At 46.7% G+C, this 15,064-nt stretch overlaps 1 protein-coding gene across 1 annotated transcript in view; it reads right to left on the bottom strand.

The window, feature by feature from the left end:
• Positions 1 to 15,064, bottom strand: part of MYO1G (myosin IG) — a 1,030,638-nt gene that overhangs the window by 671,292 nt on the left and 344,282 nt on the right. The window contains exon 10 of the mRNA XM_069645825.1: positions 1,362 to 1,476. Coding sequence (XP_069501926.1) covers positions 1,362 to 1,476 — 115 coding nt within the window. The remainder of the gene's footprint in view (positions 1 to 1,361; positions 1,477 to 15,064) is intronic.

Below are 15,064 nucleotides of genomic sequence, written 5' to 3'. Positions count from 1 at the left end.
TGTGGGCTGTCCCAGAAAAGGTACTTATGTGGGCTATAAGTTTGGCATGAAACACTTATGAAAGCAGAGTCTGATTAACGGACCTCCCTTTCAAAAACAGAATTACCCGCATCATTTTAAGTGAATAAACATTAACAAAGCTAGGGCTTTCACACCTTAGCAGATGGAAATTTGTCATGGTCAGCCCTGATTTATCTGGTGCCTAGCATCCCTCAAGTGATTCTGAAAACAGATGCAAAGATAAAATAGATGCTCGTCGGTTGAACCTGTATAGGAAAATCAGAGCCCGTATTGCTCTAAGAGCATAGACACACTGACTGACAGGGTAGGAGTCCTCCTCGCCTATCCGTCAGCATGCTCACACTGCAAACAAGAGGGTGGGCCATCTGTTCCTGTGTGATGGTGGCAGCAAGCAGATAAGTGAAGTATGATGTATTTTATGTGTCTAATGGGTTTGTACATATGTGTGCGAGCATGACTGTGTTTTTGCTTTTATGTATGCATGCATGCAAGAAGTTGTCTGCATGCTGTATGAATGTTCGGATGAATGAGAGAATATATTTTGTATGAATGCACGTGAATGAGAGTACAGGTGCTTGCACGTGTGAAGGTGCAGCAGGCTGCTTAAATTAGAGTGGGGCTGCTGGCGGCATGGTTTGCTTTAACCTTAATGTAAGGTTTTGTAATGTGGCTAGAGACTATCCTACTTTGGTGGTGCCAGTATGCATGTATGTTCTTACTGGGCCGGAAGGATAGCTCAGAGGTAAAAAAACGTGTTTTGGAAACAAGACAATTCGGAGTAGCACGGTTTTGAAACCTGGTCCCACGCTTAGAGGCCAGACTCTGGCATGAAGTGCAATATAAACCATGTTTTTCACTGTGGTATGGCATTTTTGAGGGCTCCACGGCTAAAGCAAATATGATAAGTGTTATGTGGCTGGATTGGGCTAGATTTGTGGTGCCAGTCTTAAAACACTTTCTTTCTGTGATATGGCATTTTTTTCTGTGTAAAAAGGGTGGTACCACCATAAGTGTTATTATGTGGCAAGACTGGCCTACTTTGGTGGTGCCAGCCTGCATATACTTACTTACTGTGGCAGAGCGTTTTGTACTAGGCACAGTACCTTGTGGTAAGATAGCGAGGTGCTCACATAATGCCACAGGCTGGGAAACCCACATGGTACCTCGCAGTGAGATCCCGAGGTACCTGCATGCTGCCGCAGGATGAAATACTCACATGGTGCCTGGCGGTGAGAAAGCCAGGTACCTGCATGCTGCCGCAGGATGAGATACTCACATGGTGTCTGCCGGTGAGAAAGCCAGGCGCTTACGTGCATGCTGCCGCAGGATGAGATACTCACATGCTGCCATGCGATGCCCTCTCGCAGGTACTCTTCCTGCTCCTGCTGCAGGATCAGCTCGATGAACAGTTGCTGCAGCTTCTCGTTGCAGTAATTGATGCAAAACTGTTCAAAGCTGCAAATCAACAAAACCCACACATCATTATTATTATTACACTAATTGATAATGATTGTAATTTCACAGGGTGCATGAGACTAGCATTAGCATTACAGCCTGTGACTTGAGGCTACTGATGACTGATTCTCTGAATCTGTACATATCCCTGTCTGCTCTGGTGAGAGCAATCTCTGGTTCTCTGTAAACCACATGCCTGCTGGAGGTTCCTGACGTCGCCCCCATAATTGGCAGCCTGCCCCCCCACTTGATATTCTGTCCCCCTTTTGGGGAAGGGCACTTTTCATCAGTGGTAAAAGTGCTCCCCCGACCATCCAGCAATCACTCGTTTTCAGTCTTTTTGTTTGCTTGGCCTGTCCTTTCTTCTGGCCTGAGGCAGACACCATGGGAATAGATGAACCATGGATATAACTGGGGTAGGGGCCATCTATGTTGAAAGTGGGCTTCCCACATGCTGGGGAAACTGTTGCTTGCTAAATGCACGGCTTCCCATTTAATATGAAACAACAAGATCCGTAATTCGCTAATGCAACCACATTCTACTTTGTATGTAAAACCATTATGAGTGCAAACATTAGTACCGCCAGTTGTATCCTGCTTCACTGCAATCACGCTCCACTTTGTATGTAAAACCTCTATGTGTCCAAGTAACAGTACCATCTGGTTGTATAATGCTTTACTGTAACCAGTGGCCAGTTGCTCTTGTATTCTTGCTCTTCAACCTTGATGCTAACCTCCCCTCTGTCCTCATCCTACTTGATCTCTCTTCTGACTTTGATACAGTCAGCCATGCCATCCTGCTCAACCGCCTCCATGATAATCTGGGTATCACCGATCAGGCCCTGGCCTGGCTGACCTCCTTCCTTTCCAATCGACCCTCCCAGGTCCAACTTGGATCCTTCCTTTCCTCTATCGTCCTCTCTACCTGTGGTGTTCCCCAGGGGTCTAACCTCTCTCCCTGACTTTTCAACCAATGCCTTGCACCCGTCGCCCACCGCATTGCTGCTCTCTGCTCCAATTTTCAGTGCTATGCAGATGACACTCAGCTCATTTTTAGGCTTGCCTCTGCCACCTCTTCTCCCTCTCTCATCTCTGGCTGTCTGTCTGCAATCCAGGGGTGGGGTACCACCAATGACCTCTGCCTTAATGCCAGTAAAACAGAGATCCTCCTAATCGGCACTCTTGCGCCTTTCTTTCCTGTCACTCTCTGGCCAACCTCCCCTGACCCTCTCCCTGCACCCACCTGTGAGACTAAGAAGCTCAGGGCAATCTTCGACTCCACGCTTTCAGTTTCTCCACACATCTCTGATGTCTCTAAGAAGTCAAACTACCAACTACACCTCCTCAGTGGTATTCTTCCTTTCCTCTACTTCACCCAGAGGCTCACTGTCTCCAGAGCTCTGGTTCTCTCTAGGCTGGACTACTGCAACAGCCTCTTCCTCAATCTGCCTGCTACTACTCTCCACCCTCTGCAACTCATCCAGAACAGGAATGTGAGACGTGTCCTTGGCCTCAAGCCCAGGGATCGTACCTCTCCAGCCCTGAGATCTCTTCACTGGCTCCCTGTGGCTGCAAGGCTTAAGTTCAAGACCCTCTGCGTTGTCCGCAAGGCCTTCTGGGGCCTTGGTCTGCAATACCTTCAACTCTCCCTTCGGAAATACCTTCCTACTCGAGCTCTTCGCTCCTCCTCCTCCAACTCCCTCAGGGTCAGTCGCTTCTCCAAGAGACGAGTTGGGGGTAGATCTCTTTCCTCGGCTGCGGTCTCCCCCTGGAACAGCCTGCCTGCCTCTCTAAAAATTTAGGAGAACCATCTTCGGTTTCGGAAGCACCTCAAGACCTTCCACTTTGCTTCTGCCTTCTCTCTTACTCTCCCCTGATGATCGCTGTCTGCTCCGGCACCGGGCACCTGGATACCCTCTGATTCGAGGCCCTGATCCCTGCACACCCACACTGCCTCCTGGCAACCCCTGCACTTCGGTCTGTTCTGCAACCCTACAGTCCCTTCCCTGCATTTACACCCGTTGTCTGTGCCTTATTCTTGCACTTACCACCTGCTGGCTGCACTACCTGTTGTTGTTGATCACATGTTCGGCACTTTTCCACTCCTCCCCTGCCCTTTGCGCTTCCCCCCTCCATCTCTCCTGCACTTGCACGTTCTCAATGTCACTGGGCCTAGTAAGATCGTAGTTTTATTTCCTCCTTTGCAACCCTCCCTTGCCTCGTCGCGCCCTGAAACCCTTGTGTATGGGCGTGATATAAATAAAATATCATATCATATAAATAAAATATCATATCATATCATTCGGCGCGATCGACAAATGTCAAAATAAATAAATTTTAAAAAATACATTTTCAAAGTGAAACTTGTTTCTTAAACTAAATCAACAGTCGATTGATTAAACCTGGGTTTATTTATTTGTGGGAGTATCCCCACAAAATCCCTGCCTTGTTTGTGCCCTTTCCTTTGAGTATTTTATCACAGGTTATACTTTTTTTAATTTAAAATTTGAATTCATCCACTGAGATGTCACAACGACAACCGCCATGCAGAGAATTAACGGCTCATTGCAGTTCAAAAGACCATGGGCCTCATTACACAGTAGGCGGAGAACCATGGCGCAATTAGCGCCATGGTTCATGCCGGTAAAATACCGGGACCGCCTTGGTGAAAAGGGGAATTACCGCCCCATTCCAAGATTGGCGGGGCAGTAATTCCCCCTCCCGCCATTGCCCTTCCCCATTCCCATTTTTGCCCCATAGGGCATAATGGGAAAGGGGAAGGTGCTAATTACGGCACCGCAAATTGCGGTACCGTAATTAGCGCCCTGGGTCCCTTTGCGGGTTGGTTTTTAACGCCTGCAAAAAGCAGGCGTTAAATTCCCCAACCCGCAAAGGGACCTTGTAGTAAGGCGGTAAGGATTTACCGGTATTGGTAAAATACCGGTACCGGTAAACCCTTACCGCCTACCGTGTAATGAGGCCCCATTTCCCATAGAATAGCTCATGCGCCTTGAGATTTGTTTAAGATCGCAGTCCATTATACCCTTAATCGCGCATTGTACCATAATATAATTTAACATCCAGATGTTATGGGTGGTTTTAGAACCACGTCTAAATCCTGTTTGGAAAGCAGGTAGGGGATCAGACTTCTCGACACAAGCTTGTAATTTTACCGAAATTAAATTTGCAAAAATCTTGCAACAGGAATCTCCCATTGCTAGAGGGCGATAAGCCGCATTATCTGTCCTGCATCCCTTCTTAAATGCTGAAATAATGATGGAATGTCTCCAGCTACTGGAGATATTTCCTGTTTCCAAGATTTTGGTAAATTCCACTGACAACAATTGAGCCCAATATTCAGGGCTATTTTTGATGACTACATTTGCTAACCGGTCATGACCCGGCGCACGAGATCCCTTCAGTTTATGGATGCCTTTAAGGCAGTGGTCTTTAAACTGGGGAGCTGGCCCCCCTAGAGTGGCCCAAAGGATGCGCAAGGGGGCCAAAAACTCTTTAAAAAGGGTTTAAGATGGCTGTTTTTACTATAATATATTGGAAGATTTCTACTGCTTGTATTTTCTATTAAAAGCAGTTACCTTAATCCTTTTCTAAAGAGATGGGCCCCCTGGACATCCCTTTGGACCCCTATGGGAGCCAATCCCTAGGTGGGGGGGCTCAGAAATAATATTTTTACTCAAGGGGGGCTCAGTATGACACAGTTTGAATACCACTGCTATCAGATTCCTCAAATCCCTCTGTTTCTAGACCCCCCCGATAATGATAGTTATCCAGGCAATCTCTTTCTACACTGCATAATTGGTGGATGGTAATGTACTTTACCCAGGTAGCCTCGGAGATCGGATTTAATATCAGCGGGGTGTCCCCAGCTAGAAAAGTCTTATATTCATGCCAGAGTTTTCGACTGTCATGAGTCCTTAACAATTTAAAGAGAAATGTGCAGTTGGCTTCGTTTCTGGAGGTTTTATGGTGTCGCAACCAATTCTTAAATTTGGTCCTTAAGTTATGTAATAGTCACGATTTTTTTGTGGGGCTGATGCTGGTCTTTTTATTGATGGTCTCTGAACTTCTAGGAAATTCCCTTTTCTTTAAGGTAATTTGCCTATTATATAGACCTAGGCCTAATTCCCCCCTTTGCGTTCTGATTTTACTGACTAGAATCCAAGCAATAGTATCTTCAATCAAATTTACCAAAGTTCATTTCGTGATGTCCATTTGACCCCATATATAGGAAGGGATCGTTTCTTCAGCTCAATAATAAATTATCGATATTAATGAGGTTCTAAATCAGTCTGTTACCATTGCCATTAGTTGTGATATTAGTAATCAATTTTCGTGTGGCTCTCGCTGGTTTGTGATTTAGCATCCACGAAAGCACAGCATGGTCCCTCAACCCATTGTGGTTCATTCCTATGATGGCTGAAATGTTTCTTATTTGGGGATTGGCAAAGACATAGGGCCTCATTACGAGGCTGGCAGTAGCCGTGCATACAGGCACGGCTGCTGCCGGTATTCATTATTTCCGGCGCCCAGAAATGGGCAATTACCGGGTCATTATGGTCTTGCCGGACCCGGTATTTGCCCATTCCTGGGCACCGAAAAAAAATTCTTCCCCATTCCCATTTGAGCCCCATTGGGCTCAATTGGAATGGTGAGGTCGGATGCAGCGGCACCGTCTATAACTATGCCGGTGCATCCGACATGCTGTGCTCGCGGGTGCCTTTCATTCCGCCAAGTCAGACCTGGCGGAATGAAAGGCAACCGCGAGCACAACTCGGAGTTTGCCAGTGCGGATACAACGGTACCGGCAAGCTTACCGGTACCATTGTATCTGGACCGCCAAGCTCGTAATGAGGCCCATAGTCTAAGTGGGAACTAACACTGCCATTGGTCTATGCATAAAGCTCATCACACCCCTTCTGGTTGGCCATTTCCATATACCCCAAATCCAACTCAGCCATGAATTCCACCTATTCTCTGATTACCCCACTCTTTCCTACCACCAATGCTGCTTCATAGCAGCTCTTGGAGGCAGTATGAGAGGCGGTTTCATTTAATTCAGAAGCTCAAACTCGGGTGATTCTGTTACGGTCATTAAAATCTCCCATGACGACGATATTCTTTTTGCTCCTAATGCCAAGCCATTTGTTTATTATGGCCTTAATTTTGCCCTGATTCTTCTGAGTGTACACTCTCCCTGGTGGATCGTACGGATTAATGATTAATATCTCTGTTGCCGGAGGGGGTAGCCCTCCTACCACCGTGCTGATTACAAAGTGACAATGTTGCCCTGCATCAAATTTTGTTAGGCCAAGAATAGTCTTGGCTCCAATGCACAGGCCAGCTACAGGTCTCCCTTTGCCCTGAGTAGTTACCCACTGGTGTATGATGTTATAACCATCTATCATGAAGTCATGTACGGAGAATGTGATTGCTACTTAATTCCCTCAAACCCAGTTTGGTGCACAAGAAAGTGCGGAAGCCCATGGAGGTTCATGAAAATATTTTGTATTTTTTAGTGGCCGCACTTCCTGGAGAAGTCTCCCCCAATACGTCAGGTACCCAACGCTCTATCCGGTGCAGTCCTTGTTTGGTAACTTTGGGCTTCCCAAACATGAAAGGAAACTGGATCTTTCAGGTCCATGACCAACATTTGTCTCCGAATCCATGGTGAGTTTAGGTTGAATGATTTCTGTGGGTTCAGAGGCCATCAAATGTTTGTGACTAATTATGAGGTTGAACCCCAGGCTGCGTATCTTTTCAAAATGTGCACATAAAAGTTCCGCAACCTAGGGGGATACAAACTCCAAATTCCATGTGTTCAATATCTGTCACGGTAATTGAGTTTAATGAAGGAATTTGTTTTAGTAGATTTAGGAGAAAGCTTCTATTCATAATAGGGCTTTCCATCAGAGGCTTGATTTCTATGAGCTTTACCCATTTCCAAATGGTCTGTGTTACTATATGTTGAATTAAATTGTTTGAACTGCTGTCTCTATTTTCAAGTGACTCCTGTGGTTTTAGGAGAAAAGGGACTTTGGGATTCTATATTCATCCTTCTGATGTGTAAAGATCTCCGGAGTTGGATAGCATGGTTCCTCCTCTTGTGATTCCTCGGTTGGGTTATATTCCTTAGAATGGAAATGGCCCAAAATGTCGCCCTCACAATTGCGACGGCCGAAATGCCCGACGTTTTTTTTAAACACCACCTATATATGTGCGGGGGGTATGTAATATTATAATAATATGAGGGAGTTGTGGGGGTCTCCCTCCGCATATCTATGTGGTGTAAAGGGGGCTTAATAAAAAAAAAAAATCAGCATTTTCGGCCATCGCAATTATGTGTGGTCGCAGTGATCACATAGATCCCTTAGAATGCACCCATTCGTCAAACGTACCCCTCACTGCTGGTGGCTCTTGCTGTCTAGAGACTCCTTAGTTTCTGCAGTTTGTATTTGTTTTCTCAAAGTAGAATGTCGAGGAGATCGACAGGTGGATGATTATTGGGCTGAAGCTCCCTAGTACAACACACTTTCCCCATGGGCTGTGCTGCACAACTTTTAGCCTTAGGTTGCTTTTTCCACCTCCCCTTTTGCCCTCTGACTATTTCGTATTCAGTTGGAGCTATCTCAGCCCTGTCGACATGGTCCTTTTGGTCAGAAATAGCTATCGAAATCTCTGTTTCAGTTATTAATGCTTCCAAGAACATCGTGCTTTTTTCCGGCAGTGGGGAAATCACTCCCCTTTTGCTTCTGTCTTCAGTGAGGAGCCTGAGGGCATCCTCTCATCTACTCCCCTTGTATCCCCTTCTCAGGTGGCATGGGAAAGCCCATTGCTCTTGTATCCTGACCTTGGGGGTGGAAATGCGACAGAGGATCACTTGGGTGGAGGGACCTTTGGGAGTTGGGAGAGGGTATCTGCATGTGAGACATGGTATCCCCCTTTCACTGTTGATAATGAGTCCTACCCTCCCCCGATGTTCGTAGGGTATTGTAAGTCCTTTTCCCTTCCCTACACACCTACTGTCCCACATTCACATACCTTTACAACTGGGACGAGGAAGAGGCAACTAGGAGTAATGCACACTTCTAGTCAGTTTCACCACTATGGTACTGAGACGAGGAAGAGGACTGTGGAAGGTCAGGCAGGTCCCTTTAATTACTATAATTGTGGTCAAGCAAAGGACTTGCACCAGTGAGCAATTGAAAGGCCACAAGTGCATAAAAGGGTAGACCGAGAGAGGAGAAGGGGGAACCTGGCTGGTGAGAAGGAGGAGGCTGCGAGGTGAGGTGCAGGCTGGAGCAGGGCTGGCGGAAAGTACGCCGTTGGTTTCCAGGGAGTGAGAGAGGTGATGCGACCCGAGTGGGCCGTGAGAGGGCCAGATCCCCTGAAATTACCCGAGCCGCATGTTTCCAGTTGGACCTGGGGAACATGGAAATCTCCCAACTGCTGCAGCCCGCTGCAGCAAGGTTTCACGTAGCGAGCGCTGCTCACTGGATCTCCTGATGCTTACTGGGGAAGAAAGTGGAAGTCCGAAAAGACTGCAGAGATGCCCAGAGGAGCAGCCGAGTACCGGTGAGTGAGAGAGAGGGAACACTTGTACCGGGGCGCTTCAGGGGCAGGAATTGGACATTTGCAAGTAGCAATTCAGCAAAAACTCCTAAAAGTACTGTTTGAAATGCCTCAGGATTTATTGAATACCAAACAAACTGCAAAGTACCTTTTGAAATGTATCAAGATTTATGGAATACCAAATTGAAGAAAAGATAAGGAAAACGGGTGAAAATACTGCACGAGTGAAAAGCAAATGATGTACAGTTGTGAACGCAGTGAAAACCTGTTCAGAAGCATTTGATGAACAAAGTGAAAGTTCATAATAAGCACTATTGAATTAAGCAGATAAGCAAGTGTGAAAGACAAGTTGATGAACTTGAATGGACATTGGGGAAACCAATTGTAAAAAGGATTTACACCAGAGTCACTTAAATACAAGTTGTGGCAAAGTCCAGACACTGCCATTGTGAAAGCTACAACAAATGTGAATTACTGACACAGGTCCAGGGAGAAAATCTTTGTTGGCCAAGGAAAACCAAGAGCATCACAAAATGCCAAGGGTTATCGGTTCCGTGACCTGGAAAGGGTCGACCGTGTGGTTTGACAACTGCGCCTAGACTGAGTAGCCCTATTGGAGGAAGAACCAAAGAATGCCACGATACAAAGGCTATGCTACATGGCAATTGCTGAAGTGAAAGAAAGCGTATGTTTGAACCATTAAAGAGCCAGCAGGATTACAAAGTTAAACTGACAGCATTCGTACAAGTCAAGAGGCTCATATCAGTTCTATGGGAGGAGCTGCCGGCTTGGGGATGTGAACCCCAAGACTTTGTGAACTGCGTTACACTTGCGGAAGGGAACCGCAAGGTTTATGTGAACTGTGTTGAACTTGGGGAAGGGAACCCTGAGACACTTGGTACTGTGTTGAACTTAGGGAAGGGAACCCAAAACCTTTTGGAAGTACTTTTGAACTTGGGAAAGGTGAAGCTGAAAAAAGCAAGATCTGGAAGAAGCTCAGAACTTTACTTTGAACACTGTTTCTTTTAGTGCTGACACCCCCACACATTGTATAGCTTTAGTTGTGAGGGCAGGTATAGGTGTTGGACACAGACAGATTTTTGAGTTGAACCCAATGACACAGACTGGCCTTAGTTTCTTTTGGTAGTGAGATCCCATCTTTGCTTAAGGCAAGCTAGGCATTACTCCATCCTGACAAATCAAGTATTTTTATTAAGAAAGGTAAATCTGTTATCTGTGTCTTGCTTCATGATGTCTTCACACTTAACTTATTGCGGTGCGGCACTCTGCTTCAATATCGCCCCACCTCAGACTTTGGTCTAACCGTGGATTGGACAAAGGGATCGAATAATTGTCCCAGGAAGTATTTTTTCTCAGAGTCAGCACTATTTGCTAGAATAATGTTCACCACTCTCGTGAGTACTATTTTAAGCTCTCTCTGCTCCTTAGCAGTCATAGAACAAAGAGCAAACACTCTGTCGACCGTAGCTGCAAGTGCACTCAAATGTGTGGTGGTAACTCCTTCAATATTATCCGATAATGATTGAGTAGTGATTTCCCTTTCACTATCTGTAGTTACTATAGATGTGGTGACTTCTCTCAGCCTGGGGAGATCAAGAGAAGCTGACAAATTCATGCCTATCATATTGTCAAAGGCCTTAGAGGTTGCACATGTGTCCGGAACAAAGTTCGTCGCTCCAGCCAAATCTCTTCTGAGATTAAGGAACATGTTCATTAACAAATTGTTGTTGTCGATAAGCGGCGAACTGCGCGCATTTGCTGCCAATTCATGAATATGCCCTGGTGATAGTGTTAGCGAGGCTCCCCCAGTGCCTCTAGTTATAGGAGTCTTCCGAATTGTTCGAGAAAAAGACAGTTATTTTGGATTGTAAGTCATTTACAGGTTCAATTGGCATCCTATTAGCTCGATTGACGCTATTGACCGATGGTGTGGGTACGTCAGTGGTTATCCTACCTGTATTAGCGCTTGTAAGAGTTTTATTTGTACGTTTGCTTCTTCTAAGGGTGGTGCTAGCCTTATTAGTAGGTTTCATGTTGAAATTGGCAAAAATGTATAATTGCCACAAGAAGTGTTTTTAACGCACAAAAGCGCAAATGTGGTACAACGAGCCGTATACCACTCACCCAGTCGACGCTATTCCAAATGGTCCAGTGATGCAGTCCTTGTTCAGACTGAAGCACCAACCGGATCAATCAAACAGTCGGTGGCCTATGGCATCTGGCAGCAAGGCTTCAACGGCCTCCACTGCCACAACTGCCCATCAAGCCCTTTGCGGCGCTTTGCGCATAGATTGAGGTTTTATGGGCACGATAGCGCGTCAGCTCCCCTCCGCCTCTACGTTGATGCAGACACTAAGAAGAGACTTCCTGTAGTTCTGAAAGCTGTGGAAATGCACACGCTCCAAATATAAGCGTAAGGAATCGCAACAGCAGCCTCCCCTGCCACAACTGCCCTGCAGCCCTTATTCTTACTCACCTCAGCTGCCCCAGCTAATTATTTTTAAGTTCCCTAAAGCAAGAGCATGCTTTTGGTAAATGCTCTTGTGTGCTCTTGGTGACCAGGCAAATATAGCATTGTTTCATGTGTCACCCTGCACAACCAAAAATAAAAGCATGGCTTTTTAGCCAATTTTTAACAAATGATTTGCACTGAAATGTACGATTTCAATCCACCTCAACCACAAACAGCCTTTGTTTGTACAGGTTCCCTGGCTAAACTGGGCTGTTCGCTAAGTAACGAGAAATATAAACATTGATACAGGTGCCAGTAAAAATGCCGGTTCCATGTAATAATGTCCCCTCAAAAAAGCCCCCTGACAAAAAAGTCACCGTGATTTGCGGAGACATTATTACATTGAACATGCGGGGGACACCCCCGGAACCTGTTTTTCTTCTCAAATGGGAGCAGGGGCCATCCCAGCAACCCGTACCCATACATAATGTCACCATATATAATGTTGCCAATGGCTGATACCAAAATGCCAGTTTGCGAGACCATCCCACTCTGTCTAGGGTTGCAAGGCCGGTGACCTTTCTTTTCAATAGATGCTTTAGATCAGTGACAAAGGGGGTCATTCCGAGTAGGGAGCAAAGGGATACCGGGCACTGTTAAGGACACCGGTGCCGGTAATCCCTTTGCGCCCCATTCCGAGGTCCCTTAGCGGGTCCCGTCCTTAACGCCTGGTTTTACCAGGCGCTATGGACGGGGCCCGTTAAGGGACTTCAGAACTATTAATGGTACCGCAATTTGCGGTACCGTTATTAGTGCCTTCCCCCTTCCCATTGAGCCCTATGGGGGCTCAAATGGGAATGGGGAATGGTTTGGTGAATGGGGATTTACCGGTCCCGCCAAGGTCGGACTGGACCGGTAAGTCCCCATCTCACCAGACCGGACACGGTACCGGTATGGGAGGTAGTCATGGCGCAAATAGCACCATGACTACCTCCATACTCGGAATGAGGCCCAAAGTCTTTTAGACCCCTGTTCCGAGGACAACAGTTTGAATCTACCACCAGCTATTTTTATTAGGAGAAGTTACAAGAATATGGTACACCACAGTGCTACTGCTGGTGTTATCCGTTTGGTAATCTTGTTTTAATGCCTTAGGTGCCAGGGGGTGCCTGGCCCACAAACACATTTTTCAAGGTGGAACGGGCACCAGAGCACATGTGTACCTAGTGTCCCGGTCTAACACCCTCTCTGTGCGCAGTGCAACGATTGTTGCCAATACTTTAATATCAACCTTCAGCCAAGACATTGGCCTGTCTTTGACCCACTCCTTGCCATCTCCTCCCGGTTTGGGGGTCAAGCCGATGAAGGAATTACCCGTCCACTCAGAGCAGGCCCTCCTTCCTCTCACCTCCTAATATAGTTCACACAGCAGTGGAGAGGGTCTTCAAAAAGGCACTGATAAAAATCAACGGGAATCCATCCAATCCTTGCGAGTTACCCACTTTCATCGGTACGACGTTCATTCATCGCCAGTTCCCCCCCCCCCACTGTTTTCTTGTGGCAAAAAACCATAAAAAAATATGGAGGGGGTGGGTAAAGGAATATAAGGTGTAGGGGGATGTGGGGAATAGATTGTAAATAGGTGGGAAGGAGATTGGGGGGTAACCCCCACACATAAAAAAAGATATTCGATGAGTTTTTGCAGCAAACAAAGGCAGTAAAACATGCTGTGAAAGACATAGAATCCTTTCATCTTCCCAGTTGTCTCCTTCACTTGCACGCCGACCCTTAATCCAATACCTCCCTCGCTAGCCTCCCCAAAAGCGGTAGTTCTATGGCCGTAAAAAGGATGCAGAAGCCACCACCATGGGATGCATGGCCCCAGAAATGGAAGGATCGGTGGCATGTCGTCATCGGATCACTCCAGTGAGACTGCCCACACCCTCCTGATGACGCACACCTGTGAGAGTGGTATAACAATCAATGGGTGCATAAAAAGTGAGCCAAGTTAATAAACCTAGAAGGGTATTCTTGGGTTGGGAGGGGCGGACTAACACAAGATAAGGTCTATTGCCGCGTAGGCAGGATTGTTTGCAGTACCCCGACAGCCAAAAGTGAGGTTCAGTGGAGCATAAGTGCCTGGGCAGCAGGAGTGGGAGCTTCTCTTTTGCAGAATAGATACAGAAATTGCAGGCTTATTAAACCTTCCTGCACCCCTTCTCTCCCTCCTATTTCAAACTGACCTTACCCACCTGTATTGTAATTTCTTGCAGGTGGCCTACCTACACCTAATACTTAGCCTCCTAAAGAGGTAGGCTTGATTGATGCCGGAGTAAATTGTCCATGTAAGGAAAGTTCCATAGGTATTTGGGGCCCGAAGACCAGTATCCTCTGGGAGTTAGTCAACCCCAAGGTTTGAACGAGGATGTTTTGTGGGCCGTCAGGATTGCAGAGCAGGATATGTCTGCCTGCTTAATTTCTGTCTAATTTAGCAATCACCGTTGACCTCTGTGTTCAACCTGCAGTCACGCATTTGAATTTTTCTCGTTCCTATCAGTCAAGTTGTGAAGCTCAACGCCCAGGCGACTTCGCACAGAGGACCATTACGCAGTCTTTGGAAAATCTCTCAAAACGTGGCTGTTCACTAGACCGCAAAACAAACTAGCATGGGACACTCTAAAGACCAGATCAAGCAGAGCTTTCAACCTCTAGTCACCCCAAGTTGGGACTCCACGGCCTACTACGACCACTCGGATGAACCGGCATGTGCAGCTTCCCAGGGATGAGCCAGCCCGACTTTAACAACATAGAAGCCATCACAAATGTGGACTCAAAGATTGATTACAGCACCAGCCTATCAAAACCTCGAAGAAACAAGAGACTGACCCATTTGGGGCAGCCTCACTGGCATGTGTGATACACCTTTGCACAACACTTAAATCAAGAACACCTTCCCAGTCGGATCAAAACCTTTTCTCCCCGACACTGACACTACCCCACAATCATCATAAAATGGAACTCAGAACAGTAACACCTCATCTTGATGGACAAGAACAAGACTTAATGCTTCCACTCCAAGCTAACCCAAAATGTCCCCCAAAATAAGACTGCTTTGGAGCCCAAACCAACTGCCTCTTCCCTACCTAATCAACTCCTCCCATTGTCTAAAGGCATTATTAAACTACACACACACAGCCCACATCACACAGAGCAGATGTAATTGTGCCAGCACCACCCCAGCCTCAGGAACCACGGCGGGCACACGTTGTCGCGCAGCCTGCCACACCCTCAGCTTTGTCACATACTGTGCTTTGCCAGGGGGTCTCCCAGTATCCTAGCGACGCCATCTTAGATTTCCTACGTTTTCCCCTCTGGATAGAACACATACCCACGTGTTAATGCCACAGATCCCATAGCACCACACCAGCTCGCAGGAATCTGGTGCTTCCGCGATGCACTCATCAACCGCACACGTTTTGCACCTGTCCCTTGCTTATAATCACACCCACTGTACCAGGCAGAACC

The sequence above is a fragment of the Ambystoma mexicanum genome, chromosome 2p (assembly GCF_040938575.1).
Source record: "Ambystoma mexicanum isolate Mex_15411 chromosome 2p, UKY_AmexF1_1, whole genome shotgun sequence".
NCBI classification, from domain to species: Eukaryota; Metazoa; Chordata; class Amphibia; order Caudata; family Ambystomatidae; genus Ambystoma; species Ambystoma mexicanum.
This window is presented reverse-complemented; position numbering and strand designations above follow the sequence as displayed.